This window comes from Acinonyx jubatus, chromosome E2 (assembly GCF_027475565.1).
Source record: "Acinonyx jubatus isolate Ajub_Pintada_27869175 chromosome E2, VMU_Ajub_asm_v1.0, whole genome shotgun sequence".
Classification (NCBI taxonomy): Eukaryota; Metazoa; Chordata; class Mammalia; order Carnivora; family Felidae; genus Acinonyx; species Acinonyx jubatus.
This window is the reverse complement of record NC_069396.1, coordinates 4,575,458-4,602,991: the sequence shown is the minus strand read 5'-3', so window position 1 is coordinate 4,602,991 and position 27,534 is coordinate 4,575,458. Positions and strand designations below refer to the sequence as shown.

The following is a 27,534-nucleotide window of genomic DNA, read 5'->3' as shown; positions in this document are numbered from 1 at the left end:
GACATTTATTCATTTTTTTTTTTTGAGAGACAGAACAGAGCGTGAGCAGGGGAGGGGCAGAGAGAGAGGGAGGCGGAATCTGAAGCAGGCTCCAGGCTCTGAGCTGTCAGCACAGAGCCTGATGCGGGGCTTGAACTCACTGACCGCGAGATCGTGACCCGAGCCGAGGTGGGCGCTCAACCGACCAAGCCACCCAGGAGGCCCGTGTTCCGTTACTTTTTAATCTCCAACAGTCCTCTGTCCCCACCCAGAACCTCCTCCCCCACCTCCCACCCCTACCCCCATGACACAGGCTTTGGAAAGAGATCAGATCAGGTTGTCTGATTTGTCACCTGTTCCACCTTCCAGATTGATCCCCTTGTTCCCAAGCGGCCCCCTCTCCCCTCTATTTCTGGAAATTGGGTCTAACGCATTGATCACACTCAGGTTACACATAGTTTTGGTAAGAACGCTTCATTGGGGGGCTCACTGGGAGCTCCTTACGCTTGGCTGTCCTCCCTGGCTGATGCCAGGACGTATGGCTGGGTTAAGGTGGTCACTGCAGACATGTCTGTCACAAGGGAACACTTTCCTTCTGTGATTAGCAGGTGCTCTGGGGTGATGGTTGGACCTAAGCACGTTCCTGTTTGAAGAAGTTAAGGAACCTGCCCTCAGCTTCCAGGTCGTTCTGCTACAAACTGCTCAGCCAGACCTCACTGTCCTTTCTCATCCCACCGAGACTAGCTTTCCGGGGCTGTGTCCCTCCCTCTGGAGCTCAGAGGCCCGGGCAGGAAGGGGCGTGAGGCTGAGGAAGAAACGCGAGATGAGCCCGGGTGAAAGTGAAGCTGCCACGAGTAACCTTCAAGTTGCTACGATCCTGAACTCGGAGCCTGGAGCCTGCTTCGGATTCTGTCTCCCTCTCTCTCTCTCTCAAAAATAAATACACATTTAAAAAAAAAGAACTCAGGAAGAATATGCTCATATGTGGTGGGGGGGGTGCCTGGGTGGCTCAGTCGGTTAAGCGTCCAACTCTTGGTTCGGGCTCAGGTCACGATCTCGCAGCCTGACGGTGCGGAGCCTGCTTGGGTGAGGGGTGGGGTGCAGGGCGCAAAGGAGCAGGAGGACAGTGACCCCAAGATTTCCGGTCTGCGTGGTGCAGCAGAAGGGGAGGCAGGAATGGAAATGGGTAGCAGTGGAGGGGGAGGAGGAGGGGTCGGGGGGAAAGGGGAGGTCAGCCTTGAACGTGCTGCGTTGGGGGCACCCCGCTGCAGATATTTGGGGGTTTGAGTCCAGAGCCCAGAGAAGAGCTGGGGCCGGAAGGATACATGGGAAGGGTCCTCAGCACCCCTCCCGGGAGGGGGAGTCACCGTCTTCAGGGATTCTGAAAAGCCTCCTGGCTGAGGGGTCGTGGCACCTTGTCAGGTCATGAATCACTTTCTGTAAGGGGTGAAAAGGGTCTCAGAGGGTCCCCTCCTCCACAACCCCCTCCTTCCATCCCCCCCCAGCCCAGGAAACATCAGTGCTTGCACAGCCTGTGGGCTGATGGCCCCCCTGGACACATGGCCACAGGCCTCAAAGGAAAAGGATGCCGCTCCCGGTCCGTTCGGGGTAAGTGGGTCAAGTGTGGTTCCCCCAGGCACCTGCTCAGCCCCATGAACAAGTTGATGTGCCAAATGCGTCCTCTAGACCAAGGCTGGCTGGCTGGCTGGATCAGCCTGTCCTTCCCCCGCCCCCAACCTTCTTGCTTCCTGGATGCCCCCCCTGGGACGGGCCCTTCTGTGCTCTCCGTCACTGGAGGGGTACAGAAGTTAGCCCGTGGCCGGGAGGTCTTGCCTTTGGCGGCCTCGTCTCCCGTGACCTCCAGCCTCTTAAACGCACCCTCACCGCACATCCAAACGCTTTGCTTTGCAAAGACGTGGGAACGTATTTATTCTTGTGCTTTCGAAATCGTTGGCTGCAAGGAGCTCACTTAATTTACGGTGGGCACGGCTCCTCCAGGGCGCGCTCTGTAACCTGCTCCAGATAGGCATACAGTGACATAGCGTTTTTAAGTGCAATGAAATGTTTTGGCCGTGAAATTGGCCAACGAACAAATGGATACGTTAACCATATTAATAGCAGTTGTTTTTTTTTTTTTTTCTCATAATTTGGATGCTTTGTTTCCAGAATCATCCACCTTTATCGGGTCTCTGAGAAGAAGCGTGAGGGTCCTGGGGTCCTGGGGGGATAGAGGGGCCTAATTGCAGGAAGGGGAGGCGGGCGGGGGCTGGGGACCCTGGGGAGCCGGGAGGGGCGGAGAGCACGTCTCTGGGCGAGGGGGCAGAGACACCTGTCAGGGGCAGGATGTTCGGGGGAAGGTGCCAAGGTCCAGGTCCATCCAGCAGGTGGACAAGGTGGGGAGGGCTCTGCCGCCGGGATCCTCAGTGGGAAGGTGAGGAAGACCTTGGAACTAAGGCGAATGGATGCCCATGTGTCCTTTCAACGTCCCACTAGCCTGGATAGCAGGCCGGCAGGAAGTTACTTACGTTTCATTCTCTATGGAATAGTGCCTTTGTTCGACTCCTTTTATGCTTCGTCAGGGCCTGATTCTCAAGGGAACGTGTTCACTTGCAAACGTGTATCTGGTACAGGTGACCGTGACTTCCACCTGTTAGCAAAGAAAGCCAGGCGCCGTGGTTCCGCCGCCCTGCGGTACGCTCGCCACTTCTGGGTCTTTCTCAGCCTCTTCTCCCACATTCCTGGGTGCCTATAAGCATGAGGGCCTCCAGTGCCTCTCGGACCCGCTCTCCCACTGCACCGGCGCCCTCACGGATGAGTACAGTAGGCTTCCGACACCTGTTCATTCTATGACGGTAGGAGAGACGTTTTTTAACGGAAGAAGACGGAGGCACTAGGTGGTTATCTCTGAACGGAAGCCTTAGGCATGAATTCTATTTTGTTGTTGCATACGTGATTTTTTTCCTTTTTATTCAAAGTTCAACGACCGTGTGGGGATTCAGTCTGCCGGCTCTAGAGTCAGGGCGCTTGGGTTCGAGGATCAGCTCTTTCCATTCCTAACTCTGTAACTGTGGGAGAGTTACTTCGACTCTCTGAAACTCAGTTTCCTCATCTGTAAAATGGGGTTAATAATAGGCCAGCGGCATCTACCTCAAAGTGAGGATTATTGTAAGGAAGACACAAGACAAGGCAGGCAGGGCACTTAGCATTGTGTCCAGCTTAAAGGGAGCAGCCAAGGTTACGGATTATTCCCGGTGGTATTATATACAATAATAACTTTTTAAAGAGACAGCTGACGGGGCGCCTGGGTGGCCCCGTCGGTTGAGCGTCCGACTTCTGCTCAGGTCGTGATCTCACGGCTCGTGAGTTCGAGCTCCGCATCAGGCTCTGTGCTGACAGCTCGGAGCCCAGAGCCTGCTTTGGATTCTGTGTCTCCCTCTCTCTCTGCCCCCATCCCATTTGCATTCTGTCTCCGTCTCTCTCAAAAATAAATAAACATTAAAAAAAATAAAATAAAATAAAGAGCTGATCAAAGGTTGTACAATTGGATGAAAAATAAAAGCAAACAAACCTTAGAATTACACAGAACCCTTTAAAAGTAAAAAGAGGATACAGGCTTAATTGTTTCTAACGTCCTGACAACAGCATTTTGTGTACGCGTCTGTGTGTTTTGTCGGGTGCATAAACCCCATTTTATCGCTGGAAAAATCTTATAATAATATGCTTTCACATCTTTTTAAGGACTGTTCGCTTCAGACATTCTGCTTTCACGAAGATTTCAAGAAATCTAGGGCAGTGATTTTCCTTAGAAGGGAGGGAGAAGGTCACCAGGAAAGCTGTCCTAGGATCCTGAATATGCTGGAGTACTCAATCCGTCAAGATCGAGAAGCTAAAAGCAATATAGTAATTGACCTGATTTTTTCAAAAAAAGCGCAAAAGCTTTGTTCTCTGCTGGAACACAGAAACATTTGTTACCCTAAAAGGACACGTTTCGGTGACTTGCCTTGCTGTCAGCAGAAATTTTGGCTTTTGCGTTCAACAACACCCTTCATGGCTAAGTAAACAGGAGGGACGGAAAGACGGCCCGTTGTTTATTTAGAGCAAGTCTGGACAGGCAGAGAGTGGCACAGAGGTAGGGCGATGGTCCCCTCACCCAGCAAGACGGAAGATGGAGACCCTGGCCGCACGGCGCGGGTCTGAGACGTGGATGTAAACCCAGCAATATTGCGGAGGGTGGTTATGCCCCCGGCACGGGCTGGCACGGAATGGGCATACGGTGGGCGCTAGATGGATGGGTCAGCAGAGGAAATGAATGGAGTGGGGGAAGGTTCTTGACCTCCATCTCCGAGGGACTATGCTTAGAAGCCAGGACCAGAGCGCTCAGGAGAGGACACGTTCTGTTCATTTTCCTGCATTCCACGTAGGGCTTGCCCAGCTCATGATCAGGACACTTATGAACGGCCCGTCACTGGAGCGATGGTGGGGGCGTCACAGGAAACGAGATTTATTTTCTTCCGAGTAATTTCCCGCATTTTCTAAATGTTCTACAACGGGCATGTGTTGCTTTCACATATTTTTCCAAATGTTGCGTAAAAAAGTCCAAGGCGCACTCTCTGCGCAATGAGGAATCCACCGCCATCTGGTCACGCGGATCTCCGGACCTGCTTGGACCCACTTCGTCGTGAAGGCTGGAGGGCTTGCTGCCCACCTTGCGTGGCGACCTCAGCCCTCCCAACAACTTTGAGCTAGGGACTCCTCGTGATCTTCTTACAGGCGAGGAAACAAGCTCAGAGAGGTTAGGCAACTCGTCCAAGGCCACACAGGGGTGATGGTGGGTCTGACACCTGAGTCCCTGCCCTTTGAAATCCTGCTGTACCCCTCCATCCTTGTAAACATAATATAGTAAAATCAACGTGCAAATATATTTTTTTGTGCCTTAAACGGTGAATTTTTATTTTATTTTTTTGCAAATAAAGCTGAGGCCTAGGGCCAGCTGACTGGTGCAGAGGACCTGATGACTCCTTTTCTTGGGGCCGAAAGTGGCAGTGGTGAGACCACCTGCCCACAGGGGCCTTCCGGAATGCACTAGACTTTTATGATCACCATGGAGAACACACAAAGCACAGCAAAAAGCATACCGGTGGGCCTTTGGGGCTGGGAAGACCAGGAGGGCCCCCTTACAGAGACCCTGCTCTCTCTGGCACACCAGGCTGTCCTCTGTCATCTCTGAGTCGCAGGGCGGAGTAATTCTCTCCGGGCCCTCCTTTGCTCCTGGAGCACTCAGCGGCCCCATCCCACCCAACCGAAAGACACATGAGGTCGCACAGCGCCCTCAGACAGGACCCTCTCTGGTGGCCAAGCAGGCAAGTAGCGAAGGAGTAATGGAAGCTTTCGGAGTGAGCCCTCGACAGGGCTCCGGAGGAATGCCCCGCCCCTCCCACGCTCCTCCTCCAGCCCCGCCCCCAGCCCTGCGCCCCGCCCCGCCCCCAGCCTGCGCAGGTGCTGCTGGGCCCGAGCCTGCTTGTGCGCCCAGGCTGAAGAGGTTAAAGGTCAGGGGAGTGACACTTCCTTAAGTTCAACTTAAGTTGAACCCCACCCCAGCCCGTCATCTCTGTCATTTGGATGGCGCTCCCTTCTAGAAGGTCAGTAATCATTCTGAAGCCTTCGGTTGCCATTGTCCAAGCTGTGAGGGTGGCCTTTAATTTAGCCGTGGCAGGAATGTAATTGCGTTAAGTGGCGCCGCCTTACTCCGACGGCAGGTGTCGAGGGCTTTGAAGATTAAAGTATGAAGCGAAATTAATTATGTAAGGAAAGCACTGGAACCGGAGACAGTATGAACCTGGAGTAAAAACCAGGAGTCGAAATTGTCAAAAACCGGCAGGCAGCATGCTCTTCCTGCGGGACGAAAGATAAGTAGCAGCTGCATAAGGCATTATAATTTACAAACTTGGACGATGTGCGCCCGTCTTACTCGATTGGGCAGGTCTCTGACATGGCTGTAGCCCTCCGATCTGCCAGAAAAGGATGCCCAGGCCCAGAGAGGTTGAGTGCCAGGCACTGGGTCGCACAGCTTCAGAAGACCAGAAGAGGAAACTGACCGCCAGTTCAGAGCCTCTAGGACTTTAAGGTCCACTGTTGCTCTGGGGCCAGTTCAATAGAAGAAAATGTTCATTCCTGCAGAAAGCGTTCAGTGAGGGTGTCCGTGGCTCTGGCATTCCCGATTTACGATATATTGATTTGTGGCTGGGAAACAACCATTTGCAAATGTATTTAGAAAGGAAAATAAATCCCACGGTGTCGATGGGGACGCTTAAGCTATTAGGATTTACAAGGAAGACTTACTGTTGCTTTGGGTAGAGCGTGGGCTGTTCGTTATGGAGTTAACTGATGGTAACAACACTATAAGGAGGCGATTGAATGGGTTCCCACAGCACAGTTCTGATCCTGTGCGCGTGGGGAAGCCAGATTTCCATTTGAGCTTAGAATCATCAAGTCCAATTGTCTTCCCAGCTCGACGCTATGAAACACCTGGGGTTGATGTAATTTTTAGAGGGTGAGATGCTAACTGTCGCTTAATGGGGTAGAATTTGCAACTGTGGTTAAGCACTGGATAATTGGACAGACCCACACAGAAACCTCAGCTGAGCCTCCCCCCCCCCCCCCCCGGGTGGTGTGGCTTCAGGCAGGACCCTTCACCTCTCGACTCAGCCTCCACGTCCCCAGTCATCCCGTTGGGCTGAGAGTAGTGTTGTAAGGGGAAGCCTGATGGGCACCTCCTGGGTTTGTAGCAAGTGATCTGTAAACATCACACCGCTGCTACTGTTGCCGGGGGCACTGGGCTGTGTGCACACGTGTGTGCACACACGTGTGTTTTAAGTCCATGAAAACAGCTAGGAATAAAGAATGGGATCTCAGAGACCTGATTTTCTCCTTTCAGTGCGGCTCATCCATGACTCTGAACCCCACCCTGCTTGTTTATTTTCTTTGGGCTCCAATTTCCCGATCTCTATAATGGGCTTTAGGGAGATTATCTGTCAATTTCCTGTCTGTATCAGACATTCTCAGCATCTGTTGTTCTTGGGGAGACCATAGGAAGTTGGTGGGGCTTGTCAACTGAGGAAGGTGACTCCCCCCCCCCACCCCGGGGTTGCCACTGTTCCACAGCAGCTTGTCGGTGCCACGTGGGAGAGCAGACTCCACAATGACAGATTTTCTTATTTGTTCAAGAAAACTGGAAGTACAGATTTGATGTAAGATTTTGCATATTTAAACGCGAAGAAGAAAATTGAAATGCCTGCCATCCCAAACAAAACCGAGCATCAGATTCAGAGTCAGCCCATATTTGGGACCCCTGAAGCAGCCACATCTCCAGGCCACCGTATTGTCCAGGCAAGATCACCTTGAGGACTGGGTGATCTTTTATTTTCACGTTGTTTTATTTTGACATTAAGACCCACGTTGCAGCCTTAATAGCACCAAGGAGGAGACGATAAAGGTCCCCGTTCTAGAGACGAAAAAGGTCCCTGTTCTAGAAATGGTTCGTCTGTTTTTAGCTCCTGGGCTCAGCATGGTTGATGATGTCATCCTGCGGTCTTGGTGCCCCTAAATCCTCCTCAGACATCTGGATTTCTGCTCTTTGTGCTTCAGCCTTCACCCCACCCGGATCCAGGCGGGGTCTCCCACCTCATTCTGTTACCATTTTCTCATCGTGCCGATGAGTTTCAGAGTCCTTTGGGGTCCTTTTCAAAAAAATCATATAAACATATATGTATCGATATTACCAACCATATCAATAAAAATAGGCATCACCTAAAATGTACCATTTTAACCATTTAAAAAAAATTTTTTTTAACGTTTTATTTAGTTTTGAGACAGAGAGAGACAGAGCATGAACGGGGGCGGGGCAGAGAGAGAGGGAGACACAGAATCGGAAGCAGGCTCCAAGCCATCAGCCCAGAGCCCGACGCGGGGCTCGAACTCACGGACCGCAAGATCGTGACCTGAGCTGAAGTCGGTCGCTTAACCGACTGCGCCCCCCAGGCGCCCCCCATTTTAACCATTTTTAAGTGCATGAAGCACATTCACCTGTTGGGCAGCCACCACCATCGGCTCGGGAACTTTTCACTTGCAAAACTGAAACTCTGTCCCCATTAAATGATAACGTCCCCCTTCCCCTCCCCCACCCCAGCCCCTGCCGCCACCATTTTACTTCCTGTCTCTATGAATCTGATGATTTCAGGTCCTTCACAGGAGTGGAATTATACAGTATGTGTCTTTTTGTGACTGGCATATTTCATTTGGCATACTGTCCTCAAGGTTTATCTATGTTGCAGCAGGTGTCAGAGTTCCATTCCTTTTTAACGCTGAATAATACCCCATGGTGTGTATATACCTCATTTCATTTATCCGTTCGTCTGTTGCTGGACATCTGGGCTGCTTCACCATTTGGCTGTTGTGAGTAATGCTGCTGTGACCAGTAGCCACACGGGGGGAGCTGGTGGCTGCCATATTGGATAGTGCAGATCTAGAACGTCCCATCATCACAGAAGGTTCTATCGGACGGTGCTGCTGTGGAATTTACAAGATGCATGCACACAAATATATCTGATTTTGGTGGCCAGTATTGGCCCTGTTTACAGGAGAGCAAACTGAGGCCCGGATAGCATGGAGACCAATCTAAGTCATGCTGCCTCTGGGAGGCAGAATGGAAATCAGTCCCCCAGATTCCCGGCCAGTGTGCCATGTTCCCTCCCTGTCACTGAAAGTTCACGTGGAACATGGAGGCAGGTGGGGGGCAGGGGGGAGTGAGTAGGTTATAAAGGGTACAGGCTCTGCAGCATTTTTCAGGATTTCTTTTGAAAGAGGAGTAGCATGTGTGTTCATTTCCCGTGTGCTGTGCTAACATTTCTTGCCTCCTGGTTTATTAAATGTAATGGGCCAGATGTTCCAAGGATTATCGCCCTCCTAGCCTGGTGGTGCTGACAGCCTTTGGCTTTAATCCATTTCCTGACTGCAGCAGGCCCAGGAGATTTCACGACCTATGTAGCCAATTCTCTCCTCTTGCACAGCAATATAATGTCAGCCTGGCATGTGCCCATGCAGAATAAAGACTACATTTCCCAGCCTCCCTTGCAGCTAGGTGTGGCCATGTGACCAAGTTCTGGCCAATGGGATGTCAGTAGAGGGTCAACGGGGCAGCACCTGGGGAATCTTTTTTTGACTATTATTTTTTATGTTTATTTTTGGAGAGGGAGAGAGCACAAGCTGGGGAGGGGCAGAGAGAGAGGGATACAGAGGATCCGAAGCAGGCTCTGCTCTGTCAGAGCAAAGCCCGATGCTGGGCTCGAACCCACGAGCCGTGAGATCGCGCCCTGAGCCCAAGTCAGACGCTCAACTGATTGAGCCACCCAGGCGCCCCACCTGGGGATCCATTTGAAGGGATGGCTGGCAGGCCTGTGACCTCTGCCTTTCCCATTCTCCCTCATCTCTCTCTCCATACTCTTGCCTTCAGCTGTCACCTTGGTCCCTGTGGGCAAGGTCAAAGGTCCGGAATGAAGGAGTGGAGCAGAGCCACCGTGCAGCCCTGAACTGCTAACATTTGGCCTTTCGTGTGAAAGAGAACCAAGCAGCTGCCTGTTCGAGACATTGTTACTTGCAGGCAAATCCAGTCCTCACTGATGAGCAAGGTAAGGACATCAGGCTCTCTCTCTAAGCTGTTACCCTGAGAATAACCTTAATAAGGTAGGGATTGTCAACTGGGGATGATTTTGCCAGCAAGGGGACGTCTGGAGTCCGTTTTGATGGTCCTGATCAAAGGCGGGGGCGTGTGCTATTGCTATCTAGGGGACTGAGGCTCCGTACCATCTACAAATGCATAGGACAGAATTACACCGTGCTGTGCTGCAAGAATGACGTGGCTCCGAGTGCCACCAGTACTGAGGTGAGAAAGCTCTGGGTTTCGTTTGGTTTTGTTGCAAAGAAGGACGCTAAAGCCGAAGGGCTTAGGTTACTTGCCTGCAGTGACATAGCTTGTCAATGGCGGAGGCAGGATTCAGACCAGGTGAGGGGTGGGGTGTACCGTGAGCAAGGCTTGGGATGCGTTCATCGTGTCCCTCAGACGCCGCGCCTGCTCACGTCTGGCCTCCAGGAGTCAAGCAGCCTCTGTGTTCAGGTCCTGGGTCTGTCACTTCCTGGAAGATTGCCCTTGAGTTGGTTTCCTCCCCTCTGGGCACCCGTGTTGCTTCCCCTCGATGAACGGGGGATAATCATGCCCACATCCCTGCTGAGTCTGTCGGTGAGCCCAGCAGCGTGGCACTGGCCAATCAGGGTGGATCCAGGGGGCCGTAGGGTCCCAGAGGCTCCTGCTCCCTGGGGTGAGCCCCTCAGTTCCCCTGGGGAATCTGAGGGGAGGCGTCATGGAGGCTGGTGGGGGGGGCACTTGGGGTGGAGGGAGGATGGGCTGTTTGCTAACTGACGTGGAAAGATTTCTATACGTGCACCTCCCGTACGGCCATTCTGGGATGCGTGGGCCACATGCTGGCCTGAGCGGACAGACGTAGAAATTGTTCATGCTGGGAAGGTTCGGAGGAATGATCCACAGAGGCAGTCTCCCTTAACCTCCAAGCTCTACCCCTGCTGTGGGTTTAAAGAAATAAAACACAGCCACCACTCAGATGAAGGGTTAAGGGGGAGAGGTGATGTCTGATGAGCTCCGCTTTAGACCAGGGGCTTTGCTGTTCCTCACGTACTTCCCGCAGCTTTCCCAGGGCGTGTGTGTGTGTGTGTGTGTGTGTGTGTGTGTGTGTGTGTGTGTATTGTTTGCTCTCCTGTTACGGATGAGGAAACAGCGACCCAGAGGGACGGGTACCACTTTGAGGGTTTTGCAGGCATTTACACGACCACCCTGTCAGAGGGCAGGGGCGTGCGATTTGGGGTCTGAGGCAATCTCAGGTTTGTGCAGTCAGGCAGACTCTACCGCTCCGGGGAAATGGGGACAGGATCCGGCCTCAGTGCACGTTGGGTTCTGTAAGATTGTTCGGTGGGCCCAGCTCCTGGAGTTCACCAGGGGAGAGCCAGACGCCTCAGGACCTTGACCCCAGGGACCCGCCTGCCCTATTTGCACTCCCAGACTGGCTCCCCGGGTCAGCACCAGCCCTAGCGTCTTGGTGCCCCTTTTCCCCACTTCCTGGCAGAGCTGAGCAGCCTTTGGATTAGGGAGGTGCTAATGATTTGATATCTCAGCCCAGGGATTTAATTGATCCTTTAGCCCAGCTGGAAAAAAATCCCTCCCTCAGATAGCTGTTTTATCTTGTGGCCCTTGTCACCAGCTTAATTATGCTAAGTCCACATCAGATGCCTCGAATGAGAGGGAATTAAAAAAAAAAAAAGCCATCGGGCCCGGCTGGGTTTCTTTTCTAGACCATTTGGAACCCGATTGCTTGTTATCACCCTCGGAATGAGCAGCTTTCACCTGCAGATTAAAAGGCATCCCCAGAGACCACTTGAAATGCACAATGAGGGAGTTTAGTCTTCTCCATGGTCCTGAAACCTGGGTTTTCTGGGACATTGCACCCTCCAGCCTTCCATTTGCCTTCGCAGGCCATCACCCTCCTTGGCAAAAATGGTGCCCCGGGAAAATTCATGCCTCTACAAAGCGGTTAATGGCGCATGCAGCCATTTCGAAATGTAACTAGAAAGACATTTCAAACATTAACCTTCTGCAGAAGGGCGCTATGGACACGACTCTGGGCTTTGCAAGCTTGCGGGTGGAGCTTTTGTTTTCGTTTTCTTTTTCCTGTGGGTTTTTTGTCTTTTGTTTTTTGGTTTTTACTTTTGATGGAAACTTGACTTTAATAAAATTAAAGACTTGGATTTTTCTGCTTTTGCTATAAATTACAAACTTCTCAACTTTGCCTGCTGACTCGACCTCAGGACAATTAGAGAATGACACGTTGAAACGACAAATACACGGGCCAAAGAACAGTTTCAAGGTAGAACTGCATGATTAATATAACTGTTTTGTAACGCAACACAGCCATCCAAGTAACTGTCTCTCAGGGTTTGGAGGGGCATAAAGGGAACTGACTTTCTGCGGGTTGATGTTAAAACTTAGCCCTGTGAGTTCTTCTCAGAAGCTGTCAGTGCTAACCAGCAATCATCGTTAGCAGTCAGGGGTTCCCAGTGTGAATGGGTTTTGATGAAAGGGGATAGACGCAGGGTGAGAAAGCCTGATCAGCGCTGGCAACACCCATCGTTACTCCCGTCCAGCGAGCACTCAGGAGCCAGGCCCTGTGCGGGGTGCTTTCCAATGCCAGACGTGTTACTATGGTTCCATTTTACAGATGAGTACATTGAGGTTTGGCAAGTCCGGCCCAGAAGGATGTCCGCGGCCGCTCTCCTGGGAGTTGCGCAAACACAGACGTGCCCAAATGCCCACCAGCATGGATAAATTGCTCACTGTGTGTTCACAGAGTGGAATCCTCCACAGCCGTGAAGACGGGTCCCGAGCCGGAAACCAACATGGGTGAAAGAAGCCGGATGTGAAGGAATACACGCGCTGAATGATTCCATCCTAGGACAGACCGGAACAGGCAAAACTAGGATACTGTCCGAGGTCAGAATCATGGTTTCCTTTAAAGAGTGGGTGGGGGGCGTGGGGGGCAGAAGATGAATTGGAGCATCGGGGGGTGATTTGGGACGCTGGCAGGGTTCTGCCTCTCATCTGAGTGGTGGTGGGGGGGTACAGGAGGCACTTGCTGAAAATTCATCGAGCTCTGGCCTTTTTCTCCTATATCCTTCCCATTGTTTGAACAGTGTCGTTGAGCTGTAGCTCTCACGCTCTAAAATCCACCCACTTCAAGTGTGTAAAACTGAGTGGGTTTTCGTGTGTTCGCAGAGCTGGGCAAGCAGCACCCCGTCCAGTTCTGGAACCTTTTCATCACCCCGGAAAGTAAACAGGGACCTGCTAACAGTCACTCCCCGGCTGCCCCCACTCTCCCAGCCCCGGGCAGTCACGATTCTCCGGTCCGAGTTACCCACTCTCGCCGCGTGTATGCAGGTTAGATTGAAACTGAAATGTACAAGGTGCTGAAATAACCACAGGCCAGGGGCAGACACTACCCTACGCCCCTCACTTCTGCGTCCCGCACTTGTCTGTGTTCTTCGGTCAATCACCCGCCTGGCCCCGGAGGCATTCAAAGCTGTGGCTCCTGGGATAGATGATCTGAGGGTGTTTTCCAGTGGGAATATCGCTTGTTTCTCATTTCTCCCGCATGGGAGCAGGTCCGGGTCCAACCATCCTTTAATGGAGACGGGAGGTGAAGATCCGTTTGCCAGCCAGTCTCCTGCCTCTAAGCCAGACAGGGATGTGCCTCTGGATGGAGTCATTTCTCCGGACCCCTTCACCGGCCCCCACCTGCTGCTCTGGGTGAGTGGAAGAACTGTGTCCCCGTGCCTGTCGCCACCCCCACGGGCCTGGCCAGGGGAGCCCAGCACCAGGCAGGACACAGAAGGACAAGTCGGAGAAAGGAACAGAGAGTTGTGCGTCTGGGCAGTTTGGGGACCTGAGTGCCTGGGCTGGGGTGCAGCGGAAGGTTTGTTCTCTTGGCTGATCCAAAGTTAAAAACCGGCAGCCAGCAAATGACCATTTGCGAGGCACCTGCACTTAATCCTTGTAACACCCCGAAGGTAGGAATCGGTATCCCATGTCCCCCGCAGATGGGAAAACCGAGGGTCTGAAAGATGCCCTGAGCCAGGGGCTTAAAACAATTTGTGATTTTCTCACGGTTCCGGGGCCAGCTGGAGTTCAGCTGGATGGTTCTGTGGGTCCCACCCGAGTCCAGTCCCGCAGCCGGGAGCTTGGCACAGAGCTCGGCCGGGGCTGGAACGTCCAAGGTGGCTGTTCTCTGGGACTCTCTCCGCGGGGCCCCTCCTCACAGCTTGGCAGCCGGGCTCTGAGAGAGGAGGTGAGAGCGGCTGATTTTTTCCTTTTCACTGTATATGCTGTTGGGTTAACGAAGTCACAAACCAGCCCAAGGGGCTACTTTTTTTTTTTTAATTAAAAAAAAAATTTTAAAAAGTCTATTTGTTTTTGACAGCGATAGAACACAGGCAGGGGAGGTACAGCAAGAGGGAGACAGAGGATCCCAAGCAGGCTCTTCACCGACAGCACGGAGCCCGACTTGGGGCTTGAACTCACAAACCGTGAGATCGTGACCTGAGCTGACGTCGGATGCTTAACCCACTGAGCCACCCAGGCGCCCTAAGGGACCACTTCTCGGTGCCAGGAGCATACAGGGTTGGGAAGGATTGTCGCTGGCCACATTTGCAGGAATCTTCCATATGGGATTTATGATACGGACGTTAGGTGCTCTGCTCAGAATGAGTACCAGCTATGGGGGGGTGGGGGGTGGGGGAGGGCTCAGCCGAGGAGGCCGTAAGCCTGGACTGGGTAGATAGGGATTTCCGGAGGGGGTAGGACCTCCTCTGGGGTGGCTCTAGAGAGAGGGAGGGACTCCGGCTGTCCCTCAGAGTGTCTGTTGGGTTCTGGTCCCAATTTCAGTTGCCCAGAGCTCGAGCCACTCCCTTGAGCTCTCTGCCTCAGTTTCCTCACCTATAAAACGGGGATAACAACCATCCCTCCTTCCTAGAGTTGCTCTGAGGACCCGACAGGCTCTGCCTGTAAAGCACTTAGCGCCGTGTCTGGCACGTACAAGTTCCCGGACGTTAGCTCCCGTCGCTACTATTCGGGTTAAGGTGAGGGTGTGATATCAACGACGAGTAGGGTTTTCCAGGCCAAGATGGTCCGAAAGAATGTCCTGAGCCTCTGCGAAAGCCGGGGGAGCTGAGAGGAAGCGGTGAAAAGGAAGCCCATGTAGCAACAGGCAGAATTTGGGGGGGGGTGGAGTCACCTGCAAGGGGTAGACCAGAGAGGCCTTGTGAGCCAAGGAGAGGTTTAGGGATTTTGTTCTCGGGACAGCGGCGGCCTGCTGGGACCAGGTTAAGGCTCTGCTGAGGTCTGGCTGTCTGGCTGCCGTGGGGCCAAGCGGACGGAGCCAGGAGGGGGGTGGGGCGGTGAGCATGGGGGCCCCTCCCTCATCCGCGTCGGAGGGAGGGGACCCGGTGGTGGCAGGGAGGACGGGGGCGGGAGGGGTGCAGCTGACGCTGGCAGTCGATGGGGTAAGAGGCACAAGCGAAAGGCTGGCGTGCGTTCCTCCTGGGTCTCTGGGCTGGGGGTGGGGGTGGGTCCTGCGAGGACGTGGACAGGACGGAAGGACAGCCTTGGGCAGGAGGTGACAGCGGCTCCTGCAGGGAAGGGGGCGTCTTTGAGAGCCCGGCGGGGCTGCCGTGCCGCGTGAGCACCAGGAAGGAGGGCCACTCCCAAGATGGAGAGAAGACCTAACAGTGGCTGGCCCGAGAGGACAGCGCGTCCAGGGGCTTGGCGGTCCAGGGCAGCGGGCTGTGCTCTCCAATGAGAGAGGAATCTTCCTGATGGCAACTGAAGAATGAGGCTGGGGAGCGAGGCGAGGCCCAGGGTGTGGAAGACTCGGAGTGGACTGGAATTTGCACCTGCTCTGGGAGCCACAGATGGCTCCCCAGCGTCACAAGCAGAGAAGCAATGTGTTTTGGACGAAGGCCAGAGCGCAGAGGGGCCCGGGGGCCGGTGGGAGAAGTTAGCGCTCCGAACGGCATGATTGTCAGGGCCGGCGATGAAGCCGCTAAATCGCCAGCCGGGGGGCCACACATCAGGTCGGGAGGTCATTAAATATGGATGTTTGGTGATGGGTTAAGACGATTGTGGAGTCTGATTCGGAGGATTAGGGATGCTGGCTTTGGTCACTTGGCGACCAAAGTCCCTATCAGGAGGTTGTCGGGGCGCCTGGGGGTAAGCCTCGGACTCTTGATTTTGGCTCAGGTCATGATCTCACGGTTTGTGGGATGGAGCCCCACATCAGGCTCTGCACTGGGCACGCAGAATCTGCTTGAGAATGTCTCTCTCCTTTTCTCTCTCTCTCTCTCTCTCTCTCTTGCTCGCTTTCTCCCAAGAAAGAAAGGAAGGAAGAGAGAGAGGGAGAGTAGAGCAGTCCTTGAAACACAGATGCGAAGTGTTTAGCAGCAACAATATCAGCTCAGTCCGGTAGCCTCCTCTTGGGATTTGACATCTTCCCTCCTCCTTTTTTTAAAAAAACATTAAAAAAATTTTTTTTTATGTTTTTAAATTTATTTTTGAGAGAGCGAATGGGAGAGGGGCAGAGAGAGAGAGGGAGACACAGGATCTGAAGCAGGCTCCAGGCTCCGAGCTGTCAGCACAGAGCCCGACGCGGGGCTTGAACTCACGGACCACAAGATCATCATCTGAGCCAAAGTTGGACACTTAACCGCCCAAGCCCCCCAGGAGCCCCTAAATGATAAGGGAACAGGGGCGCCTGGGTGGCTCGGTCGGTTAAGCATCCAACTCTTGATTTTGGCTCAGGTCATGATCTCACGGTTTGTGGGATCGAGCCCCACATCGGGCTCTGTGCTGACAGCGTGGAGTCTGCTTGGGATCCTCTCTCTTCCTCTCTCTCTGCCCCTCCCCTGCTTGTGCTCATGCTGTCTCTCTCAAAACTAGAAATATGATAAGGGGACAAACACGAAAAACTTTTTTTGGCAGGGGAAGCAGAACATTCTGGGTGGAGGGCATAGCGCATGAAAGCGATTGGTCTAGGAATGGCTTAGGTTGTTTGTGGGACAGCAAAGCCAGTGAGGCTGGGAAGGAGGTGGGGGGAGCAGCAGGTGATGGGCTGGAGGAGGATGGAACCAGGTGTGAGGGCACCACTAAATCGAGACCCTTTGACGTATCAATGACAGCAAGCCAGACTGGTGTTCACCTCAGGGCCTTTGCACCTGCTGTGACCCCCTGCCTTAGACCTTCTCTCTGCGGGGGTGATTCTTTTTTCATCACTTCCATCTTGAGGATGTCGCTTGTTCAGAGACATCTTCCACATTTTTCCAGGCACACGTGCATAAAAATGCACTTTTTTTTTTTTTTTTTTTTTTTTTGCAAAAGCTGAAATATCGTATACATTCTGTTGTAGAATGCAGTATGTTCCGAACGCTTGCCCGAGTCAGTAGAGTTCTGCACCACTTTGATAGGGGCCTGGAGCTCCAGTGCCTACATACATCTCATTCTCTTAGGCAGTTCTCTCACACCAGGACATTTGTCCCTCCTGCTACCCCGTCCCCCCCGCCCCCCCCCCCACGTTTTAGCATTATATGCTCTGCAGCGATGAGCATCCCTGAGCTTGTCCTGCGTTGCCTCTGTTGTGACTTTGCGTAGCAGATCAGGTGGAGGTAATCGATAAAAGGTCGGCCGGCTCCAGCCAAGTTACGACCGATGTCGTTTCAGCGAGGGAGAAAACTAGTTAACCAGGCCCTCTAGCTTGGAAGCAGACGCCTTGCTTTTCCCGGAGTGAATGCCCAACTTCTTTCTTCGGCAGTGGCTGGCTGCTTCCAGCAGGGGGTGTCGTGAGCCCGCCCTGCCTCAGCCCTTGACACCTGCCATCAGCTGCTAATTGACGGACGTTCCCGTCCCCCCTGGATATTGGCCGGGGCCGCCTTGCTAGCTTTCTCAGTGATTGTTGGCAACCCCGACTCAGATGAATCTCCCTCCCTCCTTCCTCTCCTCCTCCTCTTCCTCTTCAAATTCAGGTGTGTTCTCCCTCTCTCCCCATCGTGGACCAGTTTTCCTAGATGGCTGTCAGTCAGAGGTTGCTGCTTGATGACTAGGGGACTTTACAAACACATACAGGGAACTAAATCAGGTGACACCCGTAAGTGCCCAGGGCAGCAGCTGACTCTTGGAAGCAGTATTTAACTTTTTTTTTTTTTTTTTTTTGAGAGACAGAGGGAGAGAGCGAATGCCCACAAGCACAGGGGAGGGGCAGAGAGAGAGGGAGACGCAGAATCCAAAGCAGGCTCCAGGCTCTGAGCCGTCAGCACAGAGCCCGATGCAGGGCTTGAACCCACGAACCGTGAGATCGTGACCTGAGCCCAAGTCGGACGCTTAACCGACTGAGCCAGCCAGGCACCCGAGGCTCTTTCTTAATTACTAACATTGTCCCACAAGAGTTACAAAAACTGCCAAATTTCACGCAGGGGTGGGAGGAGGGAACTGAGAAAGGAGGTGTGAGGGGGTGCTTTACCCTTGCGCGGCCCTCGTTCGGCAAGCGGGTGACATTGGAGGTGATTGCAAAGTTGCGGTGGCTCATGGTTCACCCTGGGGCCGAGGGCCTCACCTCCGTGCCCTCCCAGGAGTGGCCACGTCCTTCCCCCCACCCTGAGAGGGTCTGGGCCCTGACGATGGGGAGTAGAATTTAGTGAGGAGCAGGGAAGGGTGTTGCGGGAGGAGGGAAGGGCACCAGCTAAAGCCAGTTACTGTGAGTGCCTGGGCTGTGTGGGCACCAGACACACGAAACGCATGGGGACTTGACCCCTGAGCTGCTCAGGGATGGTCCAGAGGCCTTTGTGGTTGTCGGGGAGCAGAGCAGGGTGTGGGCCCCTCAGCCAGGCCCTGGGAGGGAAAGTTAGGCCGGGCTGGCCCCAGGGGACTGGGGCTGGGCAGTTGTGTTGAAGTGGAATCCTTGTTTCAGGGAATCCGGGGTCCAGGTGATTAGAGGTATGTGGGTGGGGGTGGGGGGGCGGAAGGGGGAGTCTCCAGGTCTTGGGCCATCAGGTGACTTGGGCTCATCTCTTGGGGCAGCAAATGACGGAACCCTCAGGTGTCAGAGTTCTGATTATAATGGAGCCAGCGCGGTCATTAGGCCGATGGGTGACCTTGGGCAAGCCTCAGTTTCCCCATCAGTGAGGTGGGGATAATAGCCGTACTTACCTCTTAGAGCTAGTACATGGATTAGGTGTGTGAGCGTGTGAAGTTCTTGGCTTAGAGAAAGACTACCTAAGTGTGATCATTGTTATTATTACTTTTTTAATTGAGTGATATACGGGACAATTCCTCGTTTGTGTCAGGATAGCCTACACTTTTAATTTAATTTTTTTAACATTAATTAATTAATTTAGAGAGACAGCACACGAGCTGGGGAAGGGCAGAGAGAGAGAGACACAGAACCCGAAGCAGGCTCCAGGCTCTGAGCTGTCAGCCCAGAGCCCGACGCGGGGCTCGAACCCACGGACACGAGATCGTGACCTGAGCTCAAGTCGGACGCTCAACCGACTGAGCCACCCAGGCGCCCCTGATTATTGTCATTTTTATGACCAGAATTATTGTTATAATCCTGCTCCCCCGTGCCGTTCCCCCTCCCCCACTCCCCCACCCAGTGGATGCTGATTTCCCAATTTCTGCAGCGGAGGAACCAGAGGTGGGGACAGCCACGGGTCAGGTGGGGCCTTCTCGCCGGTTCTCTGTCAGCCCAGAGGCTCTGGGGGCCCCACTTGCCGCCCTGGTGGGGGTGGGGGTGGGGGTGGGGTCGACACCCTCCGTTCAGCCGCTCATTGTGCCAAAGCTTCGAGCTCCGGTCAGGGGTGCCGGCTGGTACCTCTGATGTCGACACACGCGTCTCTCTGTCCCAGACACGCTTGTCCGTCCCTCCTGCCTGATGTCTGTTCCTTCTGGCCGATCTGCAGGCCTGAGATCACTCCTCAGCGTTGGATTTTTCCAGTGTCCTCGGTGAGTCAGTCTGCGCCCCCGAGTCACAAGCACCCTGGAAGTCAGTTGTTGAGGCTCACTGTGGTGAGATCACCACAGTTCGCACCTCACAGAAGTGCCGTGGGCCGTGTTCTGTGCGGAGTACTTGCCAGGGTTTTCTGTTCTATCCTGCACGGCAGTCCCGGGGCAGGTGCCGTCACGCACCATTTGCTGGGGGAAGGGGGGATGAGCCTAGAGCTCAGGGGACATTTCCGCAAGGTGACAGAGCTGGGATTTGAACCCGCGGCCATCCTTTCTCTTAGTGATACCTGATCGCTGTAGACAAGTTGGAAACTATTGGTACGATTCCATTCTCCCCCCGTTCTACTGTCCAGAAAACGTCACCACGAGCATTTTTGATGGGAAATCCAAGGGTATACGTGGGGTCCGCTGTGCATCCTGGCTTGGGCCCTGCTTCCTGCCCGCCTGGTGTCCTGGTCAGTGGAGCTGGGTGCCCCCTGACACCACAACCCTCAAATCTACCCCCTGTCGGTTTGTATTTGTTAATGTACTTGGGAAGGGCTTTGCTGTTTTGGTCGAAAAAAGAGAGACGAGCGAGGAAGCTGTTTCTTGTTTAAGCACCGCTAAGTTGAGACCCTTTGACGTTGTCCGTGCCGTTATGATGCTTGCAACTGGCCAACTTAGTGCTCCCCTCAGGGCCTTTGCACCTGCTGCGCCCCCTACCTGGACTATGCCTCGACCTTCTCTCTGCGCAGCTGGTTTATTTTCATCACTCGCACCTTGACTAGGATGTCACCTGCTCAGGGACGTCTTCCTGCCCACCACCCTAGCCAACTCGTTCTCACTGCGCATCACTGGTTTATTTTCTTTGTAGTGCCCACCCCTCTGGGACTATCTTGTTCATTCGTTTGCTTCTTGTTTATAGTATGTCACTCCCCACTGCCCCCATTAGAATGTAAGCTCCGCAGATCTCAGGGCCTAGAATAATGGCCCAGCACCCAGGAGATGCTCAGTGAATAGCTAGCCGTCTAACAGATCAATGGAGGGGCGCCCGAGTGGCTCAGTCGGTGAAGCGTCCGACTTCGGCTCAGGTCATGATCTCGCGGTCCGTGAGTTTGAGCCCCGCGTCGGGCTCTGTGCCGACGGCTCGGAGCCTGGCGCCTGGCTTCGGATTCTGTGTCTCCCTCTCTCTCTGTCCCTCCCCTGCTCACGCTCTGTCTCTCTCAAAAAGAAACATCGGAGAAAAACAGATCAGTGGAAGGTTTCTGCCATCGCTTTGGGTTCTATCAGCTTTTGATCTAGTCAGAGGAAGGAAAAGAGTAAGTTAGAGACGGGTGACAATGGAGAAGTCACCTGTGTATGTGGCTGGGTGGCTGGGGGGGGGGAGGGGGTTGACGTGACTACCTGTGCTGATCCTGGGCCCGTTTACCCCCCGGATCCGCCCTCCTCTCCCACTCTGGGGACGCTCCAGGGGACTGACTCCTGCGGACAGCATGTCCCCTGCTCCCATGTCACTGGGCTCACACAGCGGGAGGCCCCGATGGGAGGCTGGAGGGCAGAGGAAGGGAGAAGCCAGGGTGTTTTTCCTCATCTCTGTGCCGGGGATGAGGCCTTAAGCATTGGCCGTGTCTCATCTGTGGCCTCACTACCACCGGCCTGCCTTGCTGTGGGTTCAGCTGCTTCGGGGTGACCCCAGATCCTGAGCCCGAGAAATACCACCCCCCTCGCTTTGTCCCCCCACCCGCCTCCCTACACTGGGGCTGTGGGCAGAGGCTTCTTGTTATTGTCCGTCTCTGAGTTGTTTTGTATACTATGTAACAAAGGTCCTGCATGAATCCCTCTTTTTTTTTTTTTTTTAATTTGAGAGAGAGAGAGAGAAAGAGAGAAAGAGAGAGAATGAGCCAGGGAGAGGGGCAGAGGGAGCCAGCCCGGCGCCCCTGAATCCCTCTGTTTTTGTTTTTTTTTTTTAATGTTTATTTATTTTTGAGACAGAGAGAGACAGAGCATGAACGGGGGAGGGGCAGAGAGACAGGGAGACACAGAATCGGAAACAGGCTCCAGGCTCTGAGCTGCCAGCCCAGAGTCCGATGCAGGGCTCGAACTCACAAGCTATGAGATCGTGACCTGAACCGAAGTCGGACGCTTAACCGACTGAGCCACCCAGGCGCCCCTGAATCCCTCTGTTTTAAATACCCTTTGCTGTTTCCATTTCTCCCTGATACAAAATCTGTGCCTTGTAACATGAAAGATAAGTAAATAAAAGTCAGGAAAGCCGTGGGCAGCTGATTCCAAGAGGAGGTAGGACCCTGGGCCTGAGGGATAGGCTGTCACCTTCCCTCTCTGCCCGCCGGGACGGGGGCCCTGCCTGCCCGGCCAGGCAGAAGTCACTTTCCGAATTTATGTGCCCGTCACACTGTGATAGGTGGCGGGACGGCTTGTTTTGGCCAAGTGATCGATTTATTTGCAGCAGGCACTGCATAATAAGGGTCAAGGATTCTTGCTTTCTGTTCTTTCTCCCCACTCTTGCCGAGCGAAAGCGTTCTGCACGGTGTCTGCCCGGAAGGGTGGCAAGAACCTCGGGGTGTCCTGCTGTCCCCACTGACCACTCCTGGCCAAGTGGCCTGACTCGTTGACCCCGGGGAGGAAGAAGGAAGAAGGAAGGGGGCACGTGGGATTCTGCATGGGTTGTGACAATTCTGCATGGGCTGTACAATGTGTCTGTACAGTCGCAGGGGACCCAGTCAAGTCCCTAGTCTCTCCCGGTGGGCTTTCGGAAGGTGAGTTTGTGCCATGTAACGGGAAGCCCGGCTAGGATGGCTCCAGGATCGACCGAACTCAACAGTTCAACAAAGTCACCAAGGACTCAGGGGTTTCCCCCCTGCTGCCATTTCAGCGTTGGCCTCATTCTCCTGATTGTCCTCTCATGGTGACAAAATGGCTGCTGAAGATCCTGGCATTGCATCCTAACCGGATAAAGCCCACGTGCACAGAGGAAGCATCACTTTTCCTGCGTGGCCCTCCGCTTTGAGGACCGCTTTCCCGGAAGTATCTCACCTCATCGATCCAGACCAGATGGCCGACCCCTTCCTGAACCGATCGCTGGGAAGAGGGCGTGTGGATGCGTGGTTGGCTCAGACCTGGGGGGAATCCAGCACCCTCATCACTAGATGGCTTTCCTTGAGTCCTGCTCCAGCTACCCCGTCCCCGGTCCTCCCCTGATTTCGGGATATGGCGAGGGCTGCCTCCTACCCCTCGGAGCCCCCGTGGGTTTACAGTACAGCGGGCTTGGGGCCAGAGGCAGGTGACCACTGCCTGGAAGATTCTTCCTACCACACCCCCCCTTAACTTGTTGGGTTCCTTCTCATCTCTGGGTTTAGAGGTCGCCCCTCGGATGCTGCTCCTTTCCACCCTCTCTAGAGGGGGCTCCCCATCTGACATGGCACCCACGGTGCCTCAGACTTCTGAGTCCTTATAGCATTTAGCACCATGTACCGGTTTTCTTGGTCTGGATCGTCCCCTCACTGACGGAGGGGATCCCTCTCCCATCTCACCCGTCTCTCGCGCTGTCCCCAGGGCCTCTGTGTCCCAGGGAGACACAACATGAGGCTGCCGTGCGGGGACAGGGGGACCGTTTGCTTCCCTGGAAAGTTAAGAGTTCGCTCCGGAAAAGGACCGCGGAGTCTCCAGCTCACCCCCGGGCCGTGCATCCTGTCTGCAGAGGGGGAATGTTCTGAAGTCCAGCTCTTCCGAAGTCAGAGCTTTTGTGTTCGGGGGTCGTCCCGTGAGGTCGACCTTGAGCGCCGACCCGGACCACAAAGGCAGGAGGCGGGGAGGGAGTGGCCGCTGAGCAGAAGGTTCGGTGACCAGACCAGCCGGAAGAAGCAGGTGCAGGTAGGCGACGGGCAGGCAGGCTTTTCTGCCCCGACACAGGCAGGGTGTGGAGAACTCAGTTCCGTCTTGTCTCGTCTGGGTAGTTTTGTTTCCACTTTACTTTTATTGAAGTCCAATTCACGTTAAAAAAAATAATAATAACCATTTTGGGGACACCTGGGTGCCTCGGTCCATTCAGCGTCCAACTTCAGCTCAGGTCGGGATCTCACGGTTTGTGGGTTCGAGCCCCGCGTCAGGCTCTGTGCTGACAGCTCGGAGCCTGGAGCCTGTTTCGGATTCTGTGTCTCCCTCTCTCTCTGACCCTCCCCCGTTCACGCTCTGTCTCTCTCTGTCTCAAAAATAAGTAAACGTTAAAAAGAAATCATTTAAAAAACAAGTGTTTGTTTGAGTCCCCGTTCTCAGTTACGTCGAGTAGTTCCCTAGGCGTGGAATCGTTGGGCTTGGGTAATTCTGTGCTCAGCTCTCCGGGGCGCCACCAAACGTTTGCCCAGAGGACATGCCCTTGCTGTTGTCGCCGTCCGCGGACAGGGCTCCGTTCTTCCCCGTCCTCGCCAAGACTTGTCAGCTTCCTGCGCGTGTGCGCGCGTGAAAAGCCAGCCGTCCCGGTGGGCGGGAGGGGACCTCTCACGTGGCTTTCCTTTGCCTTCCTCTGATGACCAATGACATTGAGCATCTTTCCACGTCCCCGTTGGCACCTTGCGTGCGTTCCTTGGGGAAATGAACGTCTCCCCGAGTCCGTTGACCGCTTGTCACACGGGGTCGTTTGTCTGCCTGTTGCAGGGGCGAGACTTCTTTGAAATACTCTGCCCTTTTACTTTCATAGATCTCTCTGTTCGGGTGTCCCTCAAGCTGCGAGGAAGCACGAGAACCTACAAGAAGCGTGTGCGTGCTCTTCACCCCGAATCCGCCGATGGCTGGCGCGTGGCCCCGTGAGCGTCGTCGCGGGCTCTGCTTGAATGGCAGGTAGGTCTGGACAAGCAGAACTCATTCAGAACCGGATCTCGGAGGAGGGCTAGGGGCGGCGGTGGTAAGGAAGCCCCCCCTGCGCCCTCTGTCAGCTCAGTGACCCCGTCGAGGGGCGAGGGGTGGCTTGTGCACGAGGCACGGGGGCCTGGGGGAGACAGAGCAGCAGCGGTCCCCAGGCGCCGCGGGAGCGGAGCGTAAGGCGGACCGGAGAGCCCTTCACCTTGGCTCACACTTCCTGCCAGGGTTTATTACGGTGACGTTGGTTTTTTTTAATATTTTTTTTTGACGTGTATTTATTTTGAGAGAGAGAGAGAGAGAGAGAGAGGGAGACAGACTCCGAAGCAGACTCCATATTGTCGGTGCCGAGCCTGATGTGGGGCTCAAGCTCACGAAACCGTGAGATTGTGACCTGAGCCGAGATCGAGTTGGACGCGTAGCCGCCCCAGCCGCCCAGGGGCCCCGTTCTTTTTTCTTTTAAATGTGTGTGTATGTGACTTAAACCTACGGAAAAGCGCGTGAAACATATGCGGGCAGTTCGGCAACCCCCATAAACCAGCATCCTGACTCTTCTCTGTTTTACTGTGGTCACCTCCAGCGATGACCTCTACGGGGAGGGACTTTGTCCCAGACTAGGGGCCGTTCGGTACTGTCTGGAGACATCTTTGGCCGTCACCCCGTTCTCAGCGGGAGAACATCGCTGACGTCTAGTAGGTAGAGGCTAAGCGTCCCCCACCGCACAGGGCAGGCCCCGCGTCAGAGGGCGGCCCAGCCCCAGACGTGGAGGATGCACAGCTGGTGGGGAGGGGCAGTTGTGTTCCCAGCTCCTAGGACACAGTCTGGCACAAGCGGTGGCTGGTTGACCTTAGGAAGTCCCAGCAAAGTCGTCTGGGCGGGGGCCCTGGCAGGGGAGCAGACACATCCATGCAGCCACTTGGTGAATGTCTGCTGAGCTCCTACTATGTGCTATGCGCATAGTAGGTGAGAACGGAAATACCCAAGCCAATGACGAGACAGTCCCTACCCTTAGAACACTTCCCGCGTATTGGGAGAGTCAGGCCTTGTCACAAGAAACGTCATTTCCACCGTCCTGTCGCCTGGGTCCTATCCAGCAGAGGCACGTGGGCCCTGAAAGCCCGTTCTCGGGGGAGCCCAGCTGGCCTGGAGATCAGAGAACGTTTCTGGGAGGAAGCAGCCCTGTGTTTTGCCGAGAGTGGAGATGAGAGGAAGCTTGAGCCGGTTTCCCCAGCGCAGAAAACAGGGAAGGGTGTCAGGGAGAGGGAGAAGCATATACAGAGGCCTTGGAGCAAAGAGGCAGGTGGTGTGCATGTGTTGGGGAGGACAGGTTGCTGCAGCAGGAGAAGGGAGGGTGCGTGGAGGGGCGCTGGGGGCCCTTCGGGGAGAGGCCTGCCATGTGTCAGGGCTCCTGGCCCTGGCTGTTCATCGGAATCAGCCAGGGACCTCTGGAAACGCCCAGTTCCGATCTCACTGATCCGGGTTCTGACTTCTTTGGTCCAGGCTGGACCTGGGTGTGGGCTTATTAAAACCCCCTCCCGCAGGGGATGCTAACACCCAGGTGGAGAGAGTCTAGGTCAGACCGGCAGGGGCTGTGGGTCGCGCATTTTTGTCCCTGTCCTAACAGGGCCAGGGCTAGGTTTTTGGCCTAGGAGGCGGGATGTGGAGAGGTTTCACGATCAGATTTGCTTTTTTTTTTTTTTAATGTTTATTTATTTTTGAAAGAGAGTGAGGGGGGGAGGGACAGGGAGAGGGAGAGAAGGCACAAGCAGGGGAGGGGCAGAGAGAAAGGGAGACCCAGAATCCGAAGCAGGCTCCAGGCTCCGAGCGGTCAGCACAGAGCCCGACGTGGGGCTCGAACTCACGAACCGTGAGATCATGACCTGAGCCGAGGTCAGATGCTTCACCGACTGAGCTGCCCAGGCGTCCCAAAACCAGATTTGCTTTTGACGGAGAAACGAAAAACAAGTGGTCGCATTGCATGGAAGAGAAGCAAGAGAGGTCAGCTGAGAGCCGGGCCCAGCAGCTAGAGAGGGGCCGATAGGACCAGCGCCTTGGCTAGGGATCACGGGTGCAAAGAGCCGGCCTAGCCCTCAAACCTGACCTTTCGACCAGCGTGCCCGGGCTTTGTGGCTTCCTCCTGCTGGAAAGGGGACGCTTTCTCCTGTAGCAACGCTGAATGGGAAGGAAGTAAGGGAGGTCCCCTGGCCAGGGCCAAGGGGTCAGTTCCTAGGAGGTCTGGCCCTGGGGCCACCGGTCACTCTGGGGGCAGGGGGAGGAGGCGAGGAGCCTTGCTGGAGAGAGAAGCTGAGAGCTCCCTAAATGGGAGGGCATCAGCTGAGGGGGAAGGGGGAGGCGGACAGTGAGTTGGAGGTCAATAACGGGGCGGCGGAGTGAACTGAGTTCAGGGTCAGCCTGTCCAAGAACAAACAGCCCAGGGGACATCTGTTTTCATTCACAGCCCGGAGCAGAGCTGGGTGGGGCGGTTCCTGAGGCCGACGGCCAACCTAAGGGCCTTTTCCCCTTGGGGCCACCCTGCTCGTACAGAGGACGTGATGACAAAGGCCACTTCCCGTGCACCCAGTGGGCTCACCCACACTATCCATTTAATCCTCCCAGCTTCCTGGCTCAGAGAGGGCAGAGGCTCGCCCCAGGTCACACAGCGCTCTTGGGACCCCGGGGCCATCTCCAGGCACACTGCCTAGGGCCACCAGACTTTGAGGGGCTCAGGAAAGTGAGTCGGTTTCTCTTCAAGTCAGAACCGAAAAAAGAAAGCATTCCAGCTTGAGTTCTATTTGTCTTTTCATCAAGGCACTTGCGGTAGGATCCTTGTTATCCTTGTTTTTGCACAGAGCACGGGCCCAGGAAGGCACAATCCCCGTGGGCCCACAGTAGCGCTCTCTAAGCCCGTCTGTCTGTCCCTCCACATCCTTCAGCGCTCAGGTGTGCGGTCACTTCCCCCGGGGCGCTCTCCGAGGGCTCCTCTAAGTCTCTTGCGTGTCCGTATGATGCGTGGACTGATGTCACCCTGACCCCTTTCGTGGAGC

At 54.5% G+C, this 27,534-nt stretch overlaps 1 protein-coding gene and 1 non-coding gene across 4 annotated transcripts in view; one reads left to right on the top strand and one right to left on the bottom strand.

The window, feature by feature from the left end:
- The first annotated feature begins 5,473 nt into the window (after positions 1 to 5,473).
- WFDC1 (WAP four-disulfide core domain 1) overlaps positions 5,474 to 27,534 on the top strand; it is a 46,400-nt gene continuing 24,339 nt past the window's right edge. The window contains exons 1-5 of one of the 3 annotated variants that reach the window (XM_053210081.1): positions 5,474 to 5,618; positions 9,488 to 9,662; positions 12,447 to 12,589; positions 12,872 to 13,033; positions 13,339 to 13,402. In XM_053210081.1, coding sequence (XP_053066056.1) covers positions 13,028 to 13,033; positions 13,339 to 13,402 — 70 coding nt within the window. In that variant the 5' untranslated portion in view covers positions 5,474 to 5,618; positions 9,488 to 9,662; positions 12,447 to 12,589; positions 12,872 to 13,027. Of the gene's footprint in view, positions 5,619 to 9,487; positions 9,663 to 12,446; positions 12,590 to 12,871; positions 13,034 to 13,336; positions 13,403 to 26,296; positions 26,489 to 27,534 lie in introns of those variants that run through there. The other 2 variants (XM_053210082.1, XM_053210080.1) reach the window with 2 other exon arrangements.
- TRNAS-UGA (transfer RNA serine (anticodon UGA)) lies at positions 19,118 to 19,201 on the bottom strand. Its single transcript has one exon. It is a non-coding gene; the product is annotated as a tRNA-Ser (tRNA).